Source organism: Heterodontus francisci, chromosome 27 (assembly GCF_036365525.1).
Source record: "Heterodontus francisci isolate sHetFra1 chromosome 27, sHetFra1.hap1, whole genome shotgun sequence".
Classification (NCBI taxonomy): domain Eukaryota; kingdom Metazoa; phylum Chordata; class Chondrichthyes; order Heterodontiformes; family Heterodontidae; genus Heterodontus; species Heterodontus francisci.
Window position 1 is genome coordinate 51438604 of NC_090397.1, and position 23023 is coordinate 51461626.

Consider the following 23023-nt stretch of genomic DNA (forward strand, 5'->3'; position numbering starts at 1 on the left):
TCCATGAGTTTCAACTTTATCCAAAAGCCTCTTATAAGGGACCTTATCAAATGCCCTCTGGAAGTCTATATAAATAACATCCATCCTGCCCACTACTTTCGTCAGCTCTTCAAAAAATTCGATCAGATTTGTCAGGCATGACCTACCCTTTACAAATCCATAATAAAAACAGAAAATGCTGGAAACACTCAACAGGTCAGGCAACATCTGTGGAAACATTTAACTTTTCAAGTCGATGACCTTTCATCAAAACCCTTTTTATAAAATTGGAAATTGAACAGCAGGAGACAGAGAGTTTGGATAATGGGCAGGACTCTACTTGATAGAATGTGACTAGTGGTGTCCTGCAAGAATCTGTATTAGGGCCGCAACTAATCACTATATTTATGAAAAGGTCATCGACCTGAAACGTTAACTCTGTTTCTCCCCAGATACGGCCTGACCTGCTGAGTGTTTTTCTGTTTTTATTTCAGATTTCCAGCATCTGCAGTATTTTGCTTTTGCAAGGTATTCAGTCACCCCGATCCTGAATTATAGACTAGTAATTTCCTGACAACCGATATTAGGTGAACTGGTCTATAATTCACTGCTTTCCCTGTGTCCTTTTTTAAATAGTAGGGGGACATGCAGAATTTTCCAATTTAAAGGAATGGTTCATGAATCGAGAGAACTTTGGAAGATTCTTGTTCGAGCATCTGCAATGATCTCATCAACTTCCTTCAAAAACCTGGGATGGAAACCATCTGGTCCTGGGGATCTGTCACTCTTTAGTACTTTAGTGCCGCTATTTTCTTCATTACTGTCATTTTGCTTACGTTAATTTGGGTGAGCCCTGTCCCTGATTCAATATTAGTTTCCTTGGGATGTTTGGCATGCTGACCTCTTCCTCTACTGGAAATACAAATGCAAAGGAATTATCCAACATGTCCGCCATTTCTTTTTTTCATTGAAAATCAGTCATCAGTTTTTAAGGGGCCTGTGCTAATTTTGCATTTTTGTGTGCTTTCACTTTTATTTTTATGATGTTCCTTAGCTCTTTAGTTATCCATGGCTGTCTTATGGGAAATAGAGATCTTGCCTCTTAAGAGTATAAACTTGTGCTGTAGCACATTAAATTCTTTTTGAACATCTCCCCCTGATCTTCTGTATTTTCCCCCCTGCTTCCCACTCGATTTTATGTTCCCCCCCCCCCAACCTTCCAGCTCACTCCCAGGGTTTGGGTGGGGTGGGACCAAGAATTCTGCCTGTTGTTGCAGAAAACTATCCCACACACTCAGGAAATTCACTATCTTGCTGAAATGTGCGAGCTGCTTATCCCAATCTATATGAATTAAAACCACTCTGCCTTTGCTACATGCTTGTCTAATCTCAGCATTTATACAATGTACCACCTCACAGCTGTTACCGGGGGCCTCTACAAAACTCTCACGACAATTTAAATCCTTTTCTGTTTCTCAATTCTATTCATAAAGTCACCAGTGCCTGCTTACCACTCATTATATCCTCACTTATAAGTGAGTTCATCCTTAAACATTAAGACTGCTCCATTTTCCCGATCTTTTCTGTCAACCTTATAAATTGGTATATTTAGTTCCTAATCCTGACCACTGTGCTGTCATGTCTCTGTAATGGTGACCATATCATACTCTCCAAGTTGAATTTGCACCCGCAATACATTCAGTTTGTTTCTTATACTCTATGTTTATATAAAGAATGCTTATTTGAGCCACACACCCTACCTGTGCTTCTGCTCTAATGCGGTACTCACACATTTTTAGTTTTCGCTCCTGGTTTAATTACTTAACATCTTTTAGTTTCTTTTACCTGTAATGTCTAAAGCACAATATCTGATCATTAATTTACTCTGCCAATTTTTTTTGTGGACCCTAACCTCCCCGTCCACCTCACTTACTAATTTATTGTGACTGCCCTATTATCATTTCCGCTGGAACCGTGATTCCAGTCCGGTGTAGATGGAGCAAGTCCAACAGTACAATTTTGTCCTGTCCCAGTACTGCTGCCAGTGTCACATGAAATGGAACCCCTCGTTCCCATACCATTCCTTCAACCCCGTGTTCACCTCCCTAATCTGTTTATCCCAACACCAATTTACACATGGCTCTAGTAATAATCCAGAAGGGCCTTTTCTTTAATTGAGATCCTAGTTCCTGGTACTCTGCAAACAAGACTGTTTGCCTATGCACTGGTCCTCACGTGGATTTCAATGACTGGATCCTCCCCTTCCTCTCCAATATCCTTTCAAGTCAGTTCAAGATGTCCCTCACCAGGAAGGCAACATACCCCGTGGGATTCTCCATCCTGATTACAAACGATGCTGTCTGCACCCTGCCCCGCCCACCCACAGCAGCTAATTGATGAATGTAATAAACTACCACTCAAATTACCACAATAATATAATAAAAGCAAAATACTGCGGATGCTGGAAATCTGAAACAAAAACAAGAAATGCTGGATTCACTCAGCAGGTCTGGCAGCATCTGTGGAAAGAGAAGCAGAGTTAACGTTTCGGGTCAGTGACCCTTCTTCGGAACTAAAATTACCACATTGGGTTTTGCTCCTCTTCCTCCTGCCTCCCTTTTGGACAGCCTCCTGCTCAAAGGTACCAGGGTCCACATCTTCACAGCCCCTCCAACAGTCTTTATCCTTACTATAGAATCATAGAATGGTTGCAGAACTGAAAGGCCATTCAGCCCATCTTGTCCTTGCCAGCTTTCCACTAGAGCCACTCTGTCAGTTCCACTCCTCCACCCTTTCCACATAGCCAGCATTTTTTTTTTGCTCTTCAGGTACTTAGCTAATTCCCTTTTGAAAGCCGTAATTGAATCTGCCTCCACAACACTCACAGGCAGTGCATTCCAGATTGTAACCACTTGCTGCATAAAAATGTTTTTCCTCATGTCATTGCTTCTTTTGCCTATCACCATAAATTGGTGTCCTTTGGTTCTCGACCCTTGGGACAGTTTCTCCCTGTTTACCCTGTCGAGATTCCTCAGAATTTTGAAGACCTCTGTCAAATCTTCTCAACCTTCTCGAAGGAGAACAACCCCAACTTCTCCAATCTATCCTGGTAGCTGAAGTCTCTCATCCATGGAACCATTCTTGTGAATCTTTTCTGCACCCTCTCTGAAGCCTTCACATCTTTTCTAAAGTGCAGTGCCCAGAATTGGACACAATAGTCCAGTTGAGGCCAAACCACTGTCTTATAAAAGTTCATCATAACTTCCTTCCTTTTGTGTTTTATGCCTCTATTTCTAAAGCCCAGGATCCTAAATGCCTTTTTTAACCACTTTCTCAACCTGCCCTGCTACCTTCAATGAATTGTGTACAAATATCCTCAGGACCCTCTGTTCCTGCACCCCCTTCAGAATTGTAATTTTTAGATTGTACTATCTCATTCTTCCAACCAAAGTATCACTTCAGACATCTCTGTTTTAAATTTCGTCTGCTATGTGTCCACCCATTCCTCCAGCTTGTCTATATCCTCTTGAAACATATCACTATCCTCCTCACAGTTTACAATACTTCCAAGTTTTGTGTCATCTGCAGATTGAGATTATGCCTTGTACAACTAAGTCTAGGCCATTAATATATATCAAGAAAAACAATGGTCCTCATACCAATCCCTGGAGATCCCCATTGTATACCTTCATCCAGTCGGTAAAACAACTGTTCACCACTACTCTCTATTTCCTTCACTCAGCCAACTTCGATTCCATGTTGCCACTGCCCTTTTAATCCATGGGCTTCAAATTTGCTGACAATCCTATGACGTGGCAATTTATCAAATGTCTTTTGGAAATCCATGTACACAACATAAACCCCATTACTCTCATCAACCCTCTCTGTTACCTCATCAGTAAAACTCAATCAGGTTAGTTAAACACAATATACCTTTAACAAACCTCTGCTGTCTTTCCTTATTTAATCCACATTTCTGTTCATTTTAACCCAGATTATTGGTGCTAAAAGATTTCCCACCACCAGGGTTTAACTGACTGGCTTGTAGTTGCTGGGTTTATTTTACGCCCTTTTTAAACAAGGGTATAACATTTGCAAATTGCCAGTCCTCAGGCACCACCCCTGTATGAGGAGGATTGGAAGGTTATGGCCAGTACCTCTGCAATTTCCATCCTTACTTCCCTCAGCATCCTCAGTGCATCCTATCTGCTTCTGGCGATCAACTTTAAGTACAGCCAGCCTTTCTAATAACTCCTGTTTATCAATTGTTCGCCCAATCATTCTCACAGGTTGCAAGTATATCATACAGTTGGATCGGATCCATTTCTGAGGTTCCTCATTCTCCAGCTCACCTGGGTTCCCCTTACTCTGCACACTATCAGTCACACCAACCTCGTTCTGAACTTGCTTCTCTCCACAAAGTCTGGAGCAAACTGTCTAGATACTGTGTTAGAGTGTCTCCAACTTGCACTCCAGCGTAATGACTCTGAGCCAGAGATTGGAGACAGAGACAGCAACTATAGATGTGTTCGCTCGGCAGGGTCATGCTGTACACAAACTCACACATGCTGCAGTCCAGTCATGCAACCTGCTCTGCCATATCTTAGTCCAGATTATTTATATTATTTATATCTACTTTTTCATTTGCTGTAAGTTTTTTTTTCTACACTCTAACTTGCACGAAGCACCAAAACACTGGACAAAAGTTTTAAATATTTATTGCCTCAAGCTTACATGATCAATACAAGTACTGGAGGCAAAAAGCAGCACCTCCTTCCCCCGCTACACCAAATTCCTGCTCTCACCTAATTCCCAACTTTTGCACTCTATTCATGCTGCACTCTTTTCATAACCATTCTGTGGTCTTACCTAAGCCCTTTATAATTGCAGTAAGGCTCCTTACTCTTATACTCCAACTCTTCATTATTCATTATTAACAGTACTATATTTGTAATAATATTAGAATCACTTGCCCCTACCTGCCACAGCACTGGCAAGCAATGCACTCAGCAGCAAAACCTTTACTAGCAACATATCTGCAGTGAAGTTCCTCAAACCTGAAATACAAGAAAAAGATACATCAGTTTCAAGGTTTCAAATTAAAGGTGGGGACTTCCTGCTCCCATTCCTACCTCTCTCTCTCTCTCCCAGTTGTCTGATGCGATGAGGTTTCGAGTATTACTGCTTATATATAAAAATAGCGCAAATCTTGAAACTATTGAAATCAGATCCAATTGGCTGGACCAGTAATGATGTCAACATTTATGCTGACCAATGAGTGATTGACATCTCAGAACAGGACAGGCTGACGACATGGGACTATTTTGTGAGCTGCATGTGAGTCTGTACAACGTGGCACTGTAACTGCTCACTGGGAAGTGGAAATTGCATTGTTGGTTCTTGACGCCATTAATCAGACTGTAAGAGAATGCACTGATGATATCAAAATTTAATTAATATTATCAATGAGGATTTGGTGAAGATTATATTCAGGTGAAATTGCCAAAATAAAGAGCTAACAGCTACAAAATCAAGATTTTTATACCATTCAATCCCTTTTGTAATAAAACTGCACCCCATCATGTCACCCTGTCTCACATCATGTCGGAAGGTCTCCTTCATGCACTGGCTGCAGTGAGATTGTTATCCATTTGTAAAAAGAAAAAAGTCAATTAGGTATCATTATCACCATTGATAAAGGAGCTGGGTCGATGTCTCTTGAAAAGTCGACTCAGGGATGTTGAGATAACAGAATTCCTTGACGTTTCTCCAGGCACAGAACCAATAGGTGGTGTGGGAGAGAATCCATGATGGAATAATGAGACCTGGACCTGGAATGGAGAGGGGGCAAGAAGCCAGCATGGGCCTTGAAGCTATGTACATAAGCCTTACATGTTGTGTGCCTCATTTTAGGGAGAAGTCAGTTTCTGACATTTTGAAGACAACACTGGTGCTCAGTACATTGGCTCACAGCCAAAGTGTGTCTCCCAGGGACTGAAATGAATCCGTCACATAAAAACCAAAGGCTGTAGCAATCTTCACTGATACTAGCTGGGAGGTGTAGGCAGACATCACAGCAAGTCCACTTCTATCAGAGAGACCACTGAGTTACATGATTTTTTTGATTTGTTTCATGGGATGTGAGCATCACTGGTAAGGCCAGTATTTGTAGTGCTTGTCTAATTGCTCCTGACAACTGATTGGCTTGCTAGGTCATTTCAGAAGGCAGTTAAACATCAACCAAATTGCTGTGGGTCTGGAGTCACACATAGACCAGATCAGGTAAGGAGCGCAGATTTCCTTCCCTAAAGGGCATTACTGAACCAGATGGTTTTTTTATGACATTCATTGATAGTTTCATAGCACTTTTTCTGAGACTAGCTTTTAATTCCAAATTTTTAATTAATTAACTGCATTTATTAATTAATTGAATTTAAATTCCACCAGCAGCTGTGATGGAATTTGAACCCGTATCCCCAGGGTATTACCCTAAGCCTCTAGATTACTAGTTCAGTGACGGTACCACTATGCTACCATCTTCCCTTGATGCCAGTAAGGTGCACAGGGAGCTAAACTACAGCTTCCCCATAGATGGTAGGATATTCATTCGATTTTGTCCCACCATCAGTTATATGCTTCTCATGTCAACTTTTCTGAAGACAGCAGGGTGGTATCTTTGGATTATTATACATTTTCCTATGGCCCAATAACCCTGAAGACAGTGAGAAATGTTATTGAAATATTGGAATAACTTTCCAATCAGCACATCAGGAGCAGCCCCTCCATCCATTCTGCACAGTACCTTCATTTAAGTATTTTGAAAAATCTCCCTGACGTATTGTCCAGTCCATCCTATGAGTTTCACATGTTGCTGAACAGACTGGGTAGAATCACAAGTTTGCTACTTTACTGATAAATGGTTCAGAGAATGACTGCCGGTTAATAATGTCATTTTTATACCTCTTTTTAAAAACTTAATAAGCTTCCGGTTAGCCCAAAAGGGAGGAACTAAGTACCCCTAATGTAGGGGCACCATTAAGTGTCAGTAACAAAAACCCAAAAATTGAAAGGAAACTTAAAAATTAAAATTAAAATAACATTTCTTGGGCTGTTGATGCAGTCCAGTCCCCCTGTTTCCCCTCCCCAGTCACAGAGCCTTCAAGTGTAACAGCAGTCACCGCATGCTCCTTCTCCAGGGACACACAGGCAAGGCGGTAACTGGAGAAGAGAGGCAGGCAGGTCGGCCGAATGACCTTCCCCAACCGCCTGCTGCCCGGACCTGTTGATGGCAACCTTGGCCAGGCTCAGGAACAATCCCACGAGGAGGTCCTCTGATCTGCCTCTTCTGTGTACCAGGTTGCCAAAGGTCAGGAATGTGGAACTGGAGTGCAGCCAGAATTTGAGAGCAGCCCCCTCAGATAGTCAAATGGGCTGTAACCTTGTGCGTTTGGTATAAATATGAAACACAATCTGCTCCTGGTAACAGAAATTACAGGCCATGAATCAACTTAACCATCTATTGCACAGGACTGCCGCATGCAACACCCTCCAGGCCAAGTTACCAATAGACAATGGGAGGACTCCTATATAGAGTGCCTCCCACTGCGAACACCCGCCTCCTCGACACAGCAGGACAGAGCGCTATGGCGTGTCCGAATGACCAATGAGGGTGAGGAAAAGAACAGCACGCAAGGGCAGCCTGTACAGGAATACCCTCCATGCAGAGTTGAATGGCACAAAGGGAATTTCCGAGAGATGGCTCAGGTTGTGGTGCTGAAGATCCCAAGGAAGGTTTCGGGACCTGGCACCGATGAGAAATCCTGTCTGAATGCAGTCCAGCTCTAACGGGAGCACTGCACCTGCCCTAGCTACCTCAGCACCTTGTGTACAGTCAGGGAAGAGTACCACATTTTTAAGATTCTGTCTGGCTTTGGCCCCGAGCTGGAAGCTAATCAAGGATGCACGTTGTGTCAGTTCTTCCCACAACATCCAGCCTATTCCTCCACCATCCAGAACATCCCTGACTCTGGTCACCTTGGAACCAGTGCTTCTCCTCCACCAGCCTGATGAGCTGTACTGAAGGAGGTGCGGATTCCTGCGCAGTGGCTCCAGGAGGATAGCAATCACTCCTGACGGGGGAAGACTCCAGATGGAGATCACCAAGTTCCATGATCCTGCTAAAAGACATTTAGCCCCCACAAGGAGCTATGTCATTGATATATGATGGGCGAGGTTGAGTAGTGGAAATAAAAAGCTGGTCTCAGTAAAAATGACCGTGAAGCTATTGGATTGTCATAAAAACTCAGCTGATTCAATAAAGTCTTTTAGGGAAGGAAGCCTCATGTGCTTACCTAGTCTGGCCTATTTGTGACTCTAGCCCCTCACTAACATGGTTGACCCTGAATTGACCTCAGAGATGGCTTAGCAAAACACTCAGATGTGTCAAAAACTGTATCGCCTCATTCTCAAGGCAACGAGGGATGGACAGAAAAGTCTGGCCATGCCAGCAATGCCCAAATCATGCGAATGAATAAAAAAATGCTAGTTACAGTGGAAAAATAAACAAACTGACAACCATGTGATAACAGAAGGAGGTGAGCTACGTAGAATAATCTTATGCAAATTAACTGTTGTTAGTACACCAGATGAAGGTCAGTCTTGGACTTTTTAAATCAGCTTAGAAACTGTCCAGTCAGCTCCCCATGAGCTTTGCTTAACCTTTTCCACATAATTCCCACAACTTCACACTTTGGCACTGAAATATCCAATAACACTGGACCTGTGCCTATCACAATCCATTATCCACTGCTGTCATTGAGGTCTTGATCCAATTAAATTGATTATCTCCTGTGCTAAAATTACAGAGAGAGGAATGTATTAAACATTTGTCCCACTAATAACACCAACAGGCTTTTAACTCAGGCTTTATCTTTCTTTTGATACAAACTCATGGGATTGGCTGAGAAAAGCAATTGACAAAGTAACAGAAGGAGTCATCAAAGGGAACACAATAGATGTGGAAACATGGCTTTTCAAATGGCCTTTGATAATGAATGATGACAAAGGTCATGGTGTGTGGAGGCAGGGACAAGGAGGAGAATAGATTGAAAGATGGTTGTAAAATAGGAAACAGAGGGTAGGGGTAAAGGGCAATTTATCGGATTGGCAGAGATGCGAAGCAGCAGAAATTTGGACTCAAATATTTGAGGTATGCTGTTGAATTTCCAGATGATACCAACTTAGGCATCATCGATAATAATGTGGAGGAATACCTCAAAATAAAGAAAGCTATCAACTGCAGAGTGGGTGGATAAAGTGCTGGAAAATCTCCACACTCTAATGTTCCTGAACAGGACAGCTGAGGAGGGTGACATCACTGACTAACTGACTGACACTAGATAGAAAATTTACTTTCATTCCTCAGTTCTCACTTTTCATTCCTCAGTTCTCACTTTTCATTTTTCAGTTTTCACTTTTCATTCCTCAGTTTTCACTTTTCATTCCTCAGTTCTCACTTTTCATTCCTCAGTTTTCACTTTTCATTTCTCAGTTCTCACTTTTCATTCCTCAGTTCTCACTTTCCATTCCTCAGTTTTCACTTTTCATTCCTCAGTTCTCACTTTTCATTCCTCAGTTCTCACTTTTCATTCCTCAGTTTTCACTTTTCATTCCTCAGTTTTCACTTTTCATTCCTCAGTTCTCACTTTTCATTCCTCAGTTTTCACTTTTCATTCCTCAGTTCTCACTTTTCATTCCTCAGTTCTCACTTTTCATTCCTCAGTTCTCACTTTTCATTCCTCAGTTCTCACTTTTCATTCCTCAGTTTTCACTTTTCATTCCTCAGTTCTCACTTTTCATTCCTCAGTTTTCACTTTTCATTCCTCAGTTCTCACTTTTCATTCCTCAGTTCTCACTTTTCATTCCTCAGTTCTCACTTTTCATTCCTCGGTTCTCACTTGTTCTTTAACAGAAGATGTAGAATTAGAAATATAGAAAAACTTATGGCACCGAAGGAGGCCATTTGGTCCATCATGTCCATGCTGGACTTTCAGTCACTGCTTAAAGGCAAACCAGATCTGGCCAATCGATTGCGTAAGGCGATTAGCTGGAACTGAAATTCCAGATTTGATTCCCGATCATGGAAAGGGACATATTTTTTTAATCTGTTCTCAGAATGTGGGCATTGCAAGCATGGTTGCATTTATTGCCCATCCCTACTTGCCCTGGAAAGGTGGTGGTGGGCCTTCTACTTGAGCATGTGGTGATGGTGCTCCCATAATGGAGTAGGTAGAGAATTGCAAGGTATTGATGCAATGACTATGAAGAAATGGAGGTATATGTAAAAATCAGGATGGTTTGTGAGACTTGAGAGGAACTTGGAGGCGATGTCCCACAACAATGCTGTTTGTGTCCTTTTCAGTGGTAAAGGCCACAGGGGATGGAGATACTGTTGAAGTGGCCCTAGTGTGTTGCTGCATCCTGTAGATCACTGTAATCACAATGTGCTGATGGTGGAGTGGGTGGATATTGATTACAGTAGCAGGGGTACTGAACAATCATACTACTTTAATAATAAAAGCAATAGTACTACTTTGTCCTGCATGATGTTTGGATTTGGTTGAAGCACATAAAACACTATTAGGTCCTGTTCTCCTCTGCTAAAACTGCTCACTATTTCAGGATCATCCTGAAATGCAAAGATAACCCCGGCTTCTTTTCTATACAAACCATTTTTCAAGCCCCTGTCCCCTGCACCCTCATCTCCAATAACAAGTGTGAGGAGCTCATGGATTTCTTTGTCACTAAGATTGATATCATCCGTTCAGCTGACCCTCCCTTCCCCTAGACCACCTGGCTAAACTTCCTCTAAGGTTCTCCCTGCCCTAACCCTGAACTCTCATCTTTGTCTAGTTTCTCTCCTATCTCCCCGTGTGCCATCTCTGAGCTCATCTTGTCCATGAGACCCACCTCTTCCTCCCTCAATTCTATTCCCATGAAACAGCTGACCATCCATCTCCTCTTAACGACCCCCATGTCAGCTGATATTGTTAATAGGTCCTTCTCCTCAGGTACTGTCCCCCTCCCCTTCAAATATGCGATCATCAGCCCTCTCTGAAAATCCCTTGCAAACTAGCACCCCATCTGCAATCTCCCTTTACTCTCCAAAGCTCTTGAATGTGTTGTCACTTCACAAATCCAGACCCATCTTTCCCTGAACTCCATGTTTGAACTCCTCCAGTTTTCTACCTCATCCAAAACTCTGCTGCCCATATTCAAACTCACGTCAAATACCACTCACCCATCACCCATGTGCTCGCTTACCTACATTCTCTCCCATTACAGAAATGCCTCGATTTTACAATTCTTATCTTTGTTTTTGAATTTCACGATGACTTTGTCCCTCAGTATCTCTGTAATCTCCCCCAGACCTACAACGCTTTGAGATATCTGTGTTCCTCCAGTTCTGGCCTCCTGCGCATCGTCGATTTTAATCGCTCCATTATTGGCAGCCATGCCTTAGCTGCCTCTGTACCTCTCTTTTCCTTTAAGACACTCTTTATAATCTACCTCTTTAACCAAGCTTTTGGCCATCCGTCCTAATATCTCTTTCGAGTCATAGAGTCATTTGTGTGTCTTGGCATCAAATTTTGTTTCCTAACACTCCAGTGAAGCGTGTTACGATGTTTTCTCACATTAAAGGCATAATATAAATGCAAGTTTTTGTTGTTGTGGTTGATGTTGAGCTTCTTGAGTGTTGTAGCTGCTCCCATTAGGTGAATGGTGGGTTATTAGAACCTCAGTGAGACCATTAACTTTAAAACACGATATATGAACTACTCAGACCAATTTAATGAATTACCTGACAAGATTTCACATTTTAAGACTTTCATTAGAACAACTAAATGAAAAATCACCATTAATTAAACAGCACTTTGTAAGTAGTTAATACTCCAAACTACAGAGAAAGGCATTTTTCCTTCATTTATTAAAAACATTTGAAAACCCCACACCACGTTTATATGTTACACAGTCCTCCCTTGAAATGACATCCTTGCAGCTAAAAGTCCCAAACTCCTCTCAGTTGCATTGCATTGGACCTCCCAGTCCTTCACAAAATCAATGTCCTCTCCGCTCACTTTTTCCGAGCACGTTCAACCTTGATATCCGTGAATACGGTGATTTCTGGTGATCCTGTTTGTCTTTTCTTCTCTGCAAACCACGACTTTCAAATTTTGTTCAAGTCTTTGCCGCCTTTCGTTGTGTCAGTGTTCAGAGAGGAGGTGTTCCCTCTCTCTCTCTCTATCTCTCTCTCTCTCCTCCCCTCTTCCGAGGCTGCCATCTTTGCCATCTGTCTTTGTCTTCTGCTTTTCCTTACAGCCTGCAGATTTCTCAAAATCTGTAGAATTTATCCAGAAGTAAAAGTCAGTAGTCATTTGCTTTTTCAATCTGCAGAGCCCACAAGTCTGGTGACAGCAGAATCACCTGGGTTTTGTTTCCAGATGTTAGCAATTGCAACTCGCATTGACATTTTCAGATCCATTGACTCCTTGTTTACGATCTGAAAGTCTGGGAGGCCTAGCAAGTCACTCAGTTGTACCTAAACGCTACAAAGTCTGTAAAAAGGAATGAAACCGGACGGACCACACGGCATCGACCTCGGCACCAGAAACGACAACGGCAAACCCAGCCCTGTCGCCCCTGCAAAGTCCTCCTCAATGATATCTGGGGGCTTGTGCCAAAGTTGGGAGAGCTGTCCCACAGACTAGTCAAGCAACAGCCTGACATAGTCATACTCACGGAATCATACCTTACAGCCAATGTCCCAGACTGCCATCACCATCCCCAGGTATGTCCTGTCCCACCGGCAGGACAGACCCAGCTGAGGTGGTGGCACAGAGGTATACAGTAGGGTGGGAGTTTCCCTGGGAGTCCTCAACATCAACTCAGGACCCCATGAAGTCTCATGGCATCAGGTCAAACATGGGCAAGGTAACCTCCTACTGATTACCACCTACCGCCCTCCCTCAGCTGATGACTCAGTAGTCCTCCATGTTGAACACCACTTGAAGGAAGCACTAAGGGTGGCAAGGGCACAAAATGAACTCTGGGTGGGGGACTTCAATGTCTATCACCAAGAGTGGCTCGGCAGCACCACTACTGACCGAGCTGGCCGAGTCCTAAAGGACATAGCTGCTAGACTGGGTCTGCGGCAGGTGGTGGGGGGAACCAACACGAGGGAAGAACATACTCGACATCGTCCTCACCAATCTGCCTGCTGCAGATGTACCTGGTGAAGCTACAACCCAGGACTACTTGTATGCCAAACTGCGTAAGCAGCAATGCGATAGACAGAGCTCACCGATCCCATAACCAACGGATCAGATCTAAGCTCTGCAGTCCTGCCCCATCCAGGCGAGAATGGTGGTGGACAATTAAACAACTAACTGGAGGAGGTGGCTCCCCAAATATCCCCATCCTCAATGATGGGGGCGCCCAGCACATCAGTGCGAAAGATAAGGCTGAAGCATTTGCAACAATCTTCAGCCAGAAGTGCCGAGTTGATGATCCATCTCGGCCTCCTCCTGAAATCCCCAGTATCACAGATGCCAGACTTCAGCCAATTCGATTCACTCCACGTGATATCAAGAAACGACTGAAGGCACTGGATACTGCAAAAGCTATGGGCCCTGATAATATTCCAGCAATAGTACTGAAGACCTGTGCTCCAGAACTTGCCGCGCCCCTAGCCAAGCTGTTCCAGTACAGCTACAACACTGGCATCTACCCTGCAATGTGGAAAATTGCCCAGGTATGTCCTGTACACAAAAAGCAGGACAAATCCAACCCGGCCAACTACCGCCCCATTAGCCTACTCTCAATCATCAGTAAAGCGATGGAAGGTGTCATTAACAGTGCCATCAAGCGGCACTTGCTTAGCAACAACCTGCTCAGTGACGTTCAGTTTGGGTTTCGCCAGGCCCACTCAGCTCCTGACCTCATTACAGCCTTGGTTCAAACATGGACAAAAGAGCTGAACTCAAGAGGTGAGGTGAGAGTGACTGCCCTTGACATCAAGGCAGCATTTGATCGAGTATGACATCAAGGAGCCCTAGCAAAACTGGAGCCAATGGGAATCAGGGGGAAAACCCTCCGCTGGCTGGAGTCACACCTGGCGCAAAGGAAGATGGCTGCGGTTGTTGGAGGTCAATCATCTGAGCTCCAGGACATCACTGCAGGAGTTCCTCAGGGTAGTGTCCTAGGCCCAACCATCTTCAGCGGCTTCATCAATGACCTTCCTTAAATCACAAGGTCAGAAGCGGGGATGTTCGCTGATGATTGCACAATGTTCAGCACCATTCGTAACTCCTCAGATACTGAAGCAGTCCGTGTAGAAATGCAGCAAGACCTGGACAATATCCAGTCTTGGGCTGACAAGTGGCAAGTAACATTCGCGCCACACAAGTGCCAGGCAATGACCATCTCCAACAAGAGAGAATCTAACCATCTCCCCTTGACATTCAACGGCATTACCATCGCTGAATTCCCCCACTATCAACATCCTCGGGGCTACCATTGACGAGAAACAGAACTGGAGTAGCCATATAAATACCGTGGCTGCAAGAGCAGGTCAGAGGCTAGGAATCCTGAGGCGTGTAAGTCACCTCCTGATTCCCTAAAGCCTGTCCACCATCTACAAGGCACAAGTCAAGTGTGTGATGGAATACTCTCCACTTGCCTGGATGTGTGCAGCCCCAACAACACTCAAGAAGCTCGACACCATCCAGGACAAAGCAGCCCGCTTGATTGGCACCCCATCTACAAACATTCACTCCCTCCACCACCGACGCACAGTGACAGCAGTGTGTACCATCTACAAGATGCACTGCAGCAATGCACCAAGGGTCCTTAGACAGCACCTTCCAAACCCGCAACCTCTACCAACTAGAAGGACAAGGGCAGCACATACATGGGAACGCTGCCACCTGCAAGTTCCCCTCCAAGTCACACACCATCCTGACTTGGAACGATATCGCCGTTCCTTCACTGTCGCGAGGTCAAAATCCTGGAACTCCCTTCCTAACAGCACTGTGGGTGTACCTACCCCACATGGACTGCAGCGGTTCAAGAAAGCAGCTCACCACCACCTTCTCAAGGGCAGTTCGGGATGGGCAATAAATGCTGGCCTGGCCAGCGACGCCCACATCCCACGAATGAATAAAAAAAAAAATTGTCTGTCAGGTGTTATAACATTGCCTTCTGCCTTTCAAACAGGTCTTTGCTATGGGAGGTGGTGGCATGGTGGCAATGTCACTAGACTAGTAATTCAGAGCCCCAGACTAATGCTTGGGGGACAGGGGTTTGAATCCTACCATGGCAGCTGGTGGAATTTGTATTGAATTTATAAATGTGGAATTAAAAGCTAGTCTAGTCTGACCATGAAACCATTGTAAATTGTTGGAAAAACCCATCTGGATCACTATGTTTTTGAGGGAAGGACATCTGTCATCCTTACCTGGTCTGGCCTACGTGTGACTTCAGACCCGCAGCAATGTGGTTGACTCTTAAATGCCCTCTGAAATAGCCTAGAAAGTTACTCAGTTGTATCAAACTGCTACAAAGTCTAAGAAAAGGAATGAAACCAGCACTGTTAGTGTATCTGCGGCCCAAGGATTGCAGTTCAATCTCACCACCACCTTCTCAAGGACGATTAGGGATGGACAATAAATGCTGGCCTCGCCAGAGATGCCCACATCCCACGAACAATTATAAAAAAATCGTTCTGGGTCATGGTGTCCTTGTATGATATCAGTGTTGCAGGACTCAGCAAACTGGCTGAGAATACAGATGATCCCTATGTTAATCTGGAGTCAAGAGAGTTGAGAGGAGGTGACCTGGATTACAGCTGGCAGTGTCATCGCTGTGGTGTCAATGGGTTAACAATTCACCTGAGAAACCATCACTGCAATACACTGAAGTGTGAAGGGTTCATAACAGGACCATTTGAAAAGGGTTAAATAAAGCTCATGGAGAGTTGAATGTTTAGATTCTGAGCTGGTTTGAGCTGCTCGACAGCGGCTGAGTTTGTTTTGGCAAAGATCCTGTTTCACACTGACAAGTGGGCAGACCAAGACGGATCTTTCTAATGAACTATTGTAATAACATCAGACAATCTTTACATTACTGATTGTAGTAAAAGTAGGCAATTTTCACATGTTTATTTTCACACTGTAACTAGCATGATAAATTAAAGTGTTTTTTACAGATGCTCATTTCTGATCATTGTGATTATCACAATGGGCATGTGACACTCACAGGTCAGTTATGAAGGGGCTGAGATTATGGTTGTTAATTTGGAACTATCTCATGGAGTCAGATAATGTAACTGGACGGCAGTTGGCCCATCGTGTCTGTGCCAGCTCTTTGACCGAACCATCCAATTAGTCCCACTAACTTGCTCTTTCCCTGTATCCCTGCAATTCTCTCCTCTTCAAGCCCATCTCCAATTTGAGGTAAATGTGAAGGATTTACAAACCTGAGGGATGCTGATCTTTCCACTTCATCTCCCCATGCTCCTCACTGTTGTGTAAATTTAAAACAATCACAGCAGAGCAGCTTATATCCCAGTCAGCTGCTTAACAATGAGGAGATGAGTCTGTTTCCCCCACTTTAGAAAATAACTTCTCTCCCCAGTGTAGCTGTGGAGCTAGTGAACGACTGTAGCCGAAATGTAGTGTGCAATAACAACAACAAATTACATTTATATAGCACCTTTAAGCTAATAAAACATCCCAAGGTGCTTCACAAAAGCATTATAAAACAAAATATGACAGCAAGCCTAATAAGGAGATATTAGGGGAGAAGCAGGCTTGGCACTCTTGATTATTTCAGGGGTAATGTTGTCCTTCCCAGGGGCTTTTCCGCTGGCTAGAGAATCAATGGCATCACTGAGTTCCGATTTGGTTGGCTGTATGTCCAGCTCATCCATGACTGGAAGAGGCTGGGCTGCATTGAGGGCAGTCTCAGTGACAGCATTCTCCCTGGAGTACAGTTCTAGATAGTGCTCAACCCAGCGGTCCATTTGTTTGTGTTGGTCAGTGATTATGTCCCCTGATTTAGATTTGAGGTGGGCGATCTTCTTGATGGTTGGCCCAAGAGCTCTCTTCATGCCATCATACATTCCTCTGATGTTTCCGGTGTCTGAGGCCAGCTGAATATGACTGGATAGGTGTTGCCAGTAGTCGTCTGCGCAGCGCCTAGCTGTTCTTTGTGCAGTGCTTCTGGCTGCTTTAAGTGCTGCGGATGTTAAATCGCTGGGGGCTTTCTTGTAGTTCAACAGTGCGATGCGCTTAGCGGCTATGACAGGTTCCAGCTCTTCATTATGAGATTGAAACCAGTCTGCATTTCTCTTCGCACTTTTGCCGTAGGTGGTCAAAGCTGACTCATAGATGGCATCTCTGATGTGGGCTCACTTGGTCTCAGCATCCCCTGTGGGAGTGTTTTGAAGGGCTGTTACAAGTGAATTTAGAAATTTTTGTAACAGCTGTGGATGAGAAATTCTGCTCGTGTTGATGCGCGGGTGGCCCTTCTGCTTGGAATGATGCAACTTCTTTGGTCTGAGTCTAACCTTGCTGCACACCAGGGAGCCTGCTATACTCTCAGCACTGCATGAACTGCTATGCCTGTGCTGGGACGAGGGAGCAGTACCTCAGGACATGCGCGATGCCAATATCATCACCCTCTATAAAAACAAAGGTGACCGCGGTGACTGCAACAACTACCGTGGAATCTCCCTACTCAGCATAGTGGGGTAAGTCTTTGCTCGAGTCGCTCTGAACAGGCTCCAGAAGCTGGCCGAGCGCGTCTACCCTGAGGCACAGTGTGGCTTTCGTGCAGAGAGATCGACCGTTGACATGCTGTTCTCCCTTCGTCAGATACGGGAGAAATGCCGTGAATAACAGATACCCCTCTACATTGCTTTCATTGATCTCAACAAAGCCTTTGACCTCGTCAGTAGACGTGGTCTCTTCAGACTACTAGAAAAGATTGGATGCCCGCCAAAGCTACTACGTATCATCACCTCATTCCATGACAATATGAAAGGCACAATTCAACATGGTGGCTCCTCATCAGAGCCCTTTCCTATCCTGAGTGGTGTGAAACAGGGCTGTGTTCTCGCACCTACACTTTTTGGGATTTTCTTCTCCCTGCTGCTTTCACATGCGTTCAAGTCCTCTGAAGAAGGAATTTTCCTCCACACAAAATCAGGGGGCAGGTTGTTCAACCTTGCCCGTCTAAGAGCGAAGTCCAAAGTATGGAAAGTCCTTATCAGGGAACTCCTCTTTGCTGACGATGCTGCTTTAACATCTCACACTGAAGAGTGCCTGCAGAGTCTCATCGACAGGTTTGTGGCTGCCTGCAATGAATTTGGCCTAGCCATCAGCCTCAAGAAAAAGAATATCATGGTGCAGGACGTCAGAAATGCTCCATCCATCAATATTGGCGACCACGCTCTGGAAATGGTTCAAGAGTTCACCTACCTAGGCTCAACTATCACCAGTAACCTGTCTCTAGATGCAGAAATCAACAAGCGCATGGGTAAGGCTTCCACTGCTATGTCCAGACTGGCCAAGAGAGTGTGGGAAAATGGCGCACTGACACGGAACACAAAAGTCCGAGTGTATCAGGCCTGTGTCCTCAGTACCTTGCTCTATGGCAGCGAGGCCTGGACAACGTATGCCAGCCAAGAGCGACGTCTCAATTCATTCCATCTTCGCTGCCTCCGGAGAATACTTGGCATCAGGTGGCAGGACCGTATCTCCAACACAGAAGTCCTCGAGGCGGCTAACATCCCCAGCTTGTACACACTACTGAGTCAGCGGCGCTTGAGATGGCTTGGCCATGTGAGCCGCATGGAAGATGGCAGGATCCCCAAAGATACATTGTACAGCGAGCTCGCCACTGGTATCAGACCCACCGGCCGTCCATGTCTCCGCTATAAAGACGTCTGCAAACGCGACATGAAATCCTGTGACATTGATCACAAGTCGTGGGAGTCAGTTGCCAGCGTTCGTCAGAGCTGGCGGGCAGTCATAAAAACAGGGCTAAAATGTGGTGAGTCGAAGAGACTTAGTAGTTGGTAAGAAAAAAGACAGAGACGCAAGGGGAGAGCCAACTGTGCAACAGCCCCGACAAACAAATTTCTCTGCAGCACCTGTGGAAGAGCCTGTCACTCTAGAATTGGCCTTTATAGCCACTCCAGGCGCTGCTTCACAAACCACTGACCACCTCCAGGCGCGTATCCATTGTCTCTCGAGATAAGGAGGCCCAAAAGAGGGGAGAAGACCAAAAGCTTCAGTCAAAGAGGTAGGTTTGATGGAATGTCTTAAAGGATGAAAGAGAGGTTGGAGAGGTGTAGGGAGGGTATTCCAGAACTTAGGGCCTTGGCAACTGAAAGCACGGCCACCAATGGTCATAGAGTCATAGAGTCGTACAGCATAGAAACGGGCCCTTTGGCCCACCGCGTCCATGCCACCCATAATGCCTATCTATACTAATCACACCTGGCTGCATTAATTCTATATCCCTCTATGCCTTGCTCATTCAAGTACCTGCAGAGATTACATCAGGGATGCTCAAGAGGCCAGAATTAGAGGAGTGGAGATATCTCAGAGGGTTATCAGGTGGAGGAGATTATAGAGATAGGGAGGGTTGAGGCCATGAAGGGATTTGAAAACAAGGTTGAGAATTTCAAAATCAAGAGATTACTTCACTGGGAGCCAATGTAGATCAGCGAGCACAGGGGTGCAAGTGGTCATCTGTGTGGAGGATCACATGTAGCAGGCAACCAAGTGCAGGCTTGCCGTGACCAATGACCTGCACACTCAGTCTGCCACTTTACACAGGATGGAGAAGAGTCTCACCTTGGCCACTCAGCACCTCCCTGACCTGCAGCAAAGTGATCTCCTTCTCCCAGCTAGCAGGAAAGTGTGGGTGAACCATGAGGGGGAAGATGAAGAAAGGGCACATGGAAATGGGGACTCTACTCCCAATTCTCATCCCTAATACCCCCAGCCTCAGTCATGCTGTCTCCTGCCCTATTGATTGTGTCTGCCCCTGCACAGGAACAGGTAGGGGCATCTTTGGTGCAGCTGTCATTGGCCTCGAAAGCAGTGGATCTCTGCCATGGGCATCTCAGCTTTTGGAGCAGGGGAACGAGCAGCCTGCCTCTAGCTCTGCTGAAACCGCAGGGGTTGCAGCTCATAGAAATAATAGGGAAAGGAAGGAAAATACTTTTTTCACTTGGATTTATTTGGTATCTTATGAAAATGTCAGTGTGATAATGTATTGCAAAATGTTAATAAATGCAGCACTTTATTTCAAGGCTCCATTGTCCAGTCATCTCCAATCATCCTGCCTTCTAAATGGACAGTAGTCTTGAGGAGAATGACACCCAGATTGGAATGGGTGTGAATGAGATGGTGGGTTTTTTGACTCTGGGAATCATTTGTATTGTGGAGTGAGGGGGAGGTGGTGGATGCGGGGGCTGGTGGTGGGGGGCAATGGGTTAAACATTGTTGTGTCATGAGGCTTCACACACTCAAGTTATCTGAATTGTACCTGATTGCGTCCGTCGCGAGCTTCTCTGGCAGCTGGGTGAGTGGCTGCAGGCGCCTGGACACACCAGGTTTCTCCTCATCCTGCAAGGCACAGCAGACCATTACCATTCTGGAGACACTTGCTGGTACATACTGAAGATCTATCCAAGCACCTGAATTGAATTTTTAGCAACCCAATAGCTTTCGCTCTGAGTGTCTTCGTGCTCATGTGACTCTGGTTGTATCTTTTATCTGCTTCACAGGTAGGCTTACTCACTGGTTTTATCAGCCAGGTCGTCCTTGGGTAGACCTTGTTTCCAAAGAGCCATCTATTCACTCTGTGAAAACCTGTGGGAAATGTGACTGGCGCAGAATGAAGGCATCATAGAATAATAAGCATCATGGTAGCTTCCACGATATCTTGCACAGACATGCATGGAAAGATTCCAGTGATTGCATGTCAGCTATTGTCAGGCAAACACCCCACCACCCCCCCACCTGCCAAGAGTGAGGCCCACATTATTTCGCCACATGAACAGAAACTTAAAATCGCAAGCCTTGACTTGAAGGACATTTGCATAATACCAGACAAATAGTAAAACAATGGTGGCCCCAGCAGTTGCTTCCCCAATACACAGAAGTGGTCAAACCAGTTTTAGTCACATGAATAGCTGGCCGGAGTTTTGAATTTGAACTTCCAACAAAGATGAAGCAGAAAAAGCCTCAATGAATGCTCATTGAGTAAAGACCTCTCCTGGGACTGAGAACTGCTCCTCTCCTGTCTGCCTGCCTTCATCTCTTTCCACAGAACTGAATCTTGTGAAAACACGTGAAACTCAAGAGAGAACCGTTTCCAACATCAACAAGGCTTTTAAAGATGAATACTGGGCCCCAAAGAAATGCAAGACCATATCTTCAATCAAGGACTACAGCAAGCTTGAGAAACAGTAACAAGATATTGCCTCAGCCTGTTCTACTTCTCTTTTTTTCGACTCTTTTCTCTCCCTATTTTGCATGTTTATATCATGAAGTGATATATGACTATAACCCCTTGTAGGGACTAAACCAAATCAGGAGTACATTACCACAAATCTCCCTTAAACAGGTACAAACGAGACAAATTCTCAGACATGATTTGGGTCCAAAGAATTGCACTAGCTTTCCCTAAAAGAAAGAAAACCAACAGAGAATTTTACCACCTTTCGGATGGCCTATTTCTAATATTTTTACGGCTAAGTCATAACTATCCCAGATATTATAAGGGTCTGGGAACCTCTCTTCAATACATATCTCTCCACTTCAAGAGATACAGAGAAGAGGGTTCTTGTAGTTGTATACAGAATACTATGAGAAGATTTATTAATTTTTATATATTTATTAAAGAATTTAGCATGAAATAAACTTCTTAAGTGGATAAGTATACCACAATATCAAATATTACTGAGAGATGTAACACATATTCTCATTTCTGTTATAGAATCCAAAAGTTTAACCTTGCTAATGTTACAACAAAATTATCTTAGAGTATCCAGAATATCCATCAAAATTTAAAGTAAATTTGTACCTTAAATCCCCGAATAAGGCATGGGATGAGAAGTGCTGTTGAGGATTTGACACTCCTAAGTGTTTGCTTCAGAACCTTGTATTTTTATACTACTTCTAAGTTGTCATATGACTTTTACATTGGATGTGACTTTCCTTTGTTCCTCTTAAAATCCATATCTTTAATGATTTACTGGAATTTGAAGTTGTGAGCTTTTATCTGGTCAAAGTGTTTATAATTGTCTTTCCTTGATCTCACTTGTTCCTGTGAGTGCATTCCATTTCTTGTTAATTACCCTTTCCATGGCACTCCAAAGCAACCTCTGGAGCTGATCTGTCTGAACAGCAACTCTATAAACCAATTAGGTTTTGTTGCTACCTTTTACTGAGGTCACACAGGATATTTCAATGTGTATGTTTATCTTCCAAACCCCTGACAATAGCAGTTCTATTCTAACAGAGACCTTGAAATGTTTAACTCTACCATCTTAAAGAGGAACTTCAGTGAGCTCTGAAAAGTAACCATTATTCAATCTTTAACTCTCGAGGCATAATACACTAACTATTTCCAAATTCTACTTAATCAAGCCTACTATACCTATATTCCATTACACCCCACTCTTGATGTGTATAAAGACAAGAAACAAAGATAGGTTGTTTAACTAAACAATGCCTAAAATGTAAACATTCAGTAAAATGTTATAACCTATTATGTGTAACAGGACAATAATACAAAAGAATACATTGACAGCAATCATGGTCCGCATTTTTACATGGATCATCTAAATTCTCCCAAAATAAATCTTGTAATTCCAGTACGCAGTTCCGAATAAAACTATGGGGAGCGTCCACGATCTGAGGTCGCAAAATGTTCAATAAGATGACTGCAGCTCGACATGTCAAGC

At 44.2% G+C, this 23023-nt stretch overlaps 1 protein-coding gene across 1 annotated transcript in view; it reads right to left on the bottom strand.

Annotated features, from left to right (window-relative positions):
* Positions 1 to 23023, bottom strand: part of LOC137385022 (C-type lectin BjL-like) — a 41614-nt gene that overhangs the window by 11693 nt on the left and 6898 nt on the right. Inside the window, exons 2-3 of the mRNA XM_068059762.1 lie at positions 20599 to 20678; positions 4959 to 5036 (exon numbers count right to left, since the gene is read on the bottom strand). Of these exons, the coding sequence (XP_067915863.1) occupies positions 4959 to 5036; positions 20599 to 20677 (157 nt within the window). The 5' untranslated portion in view covers position 20678. The remainder of the gene's footprint in view (positions 1 to 4958; positions 5037 to 20598; positions 20679 to 23023) is intronic.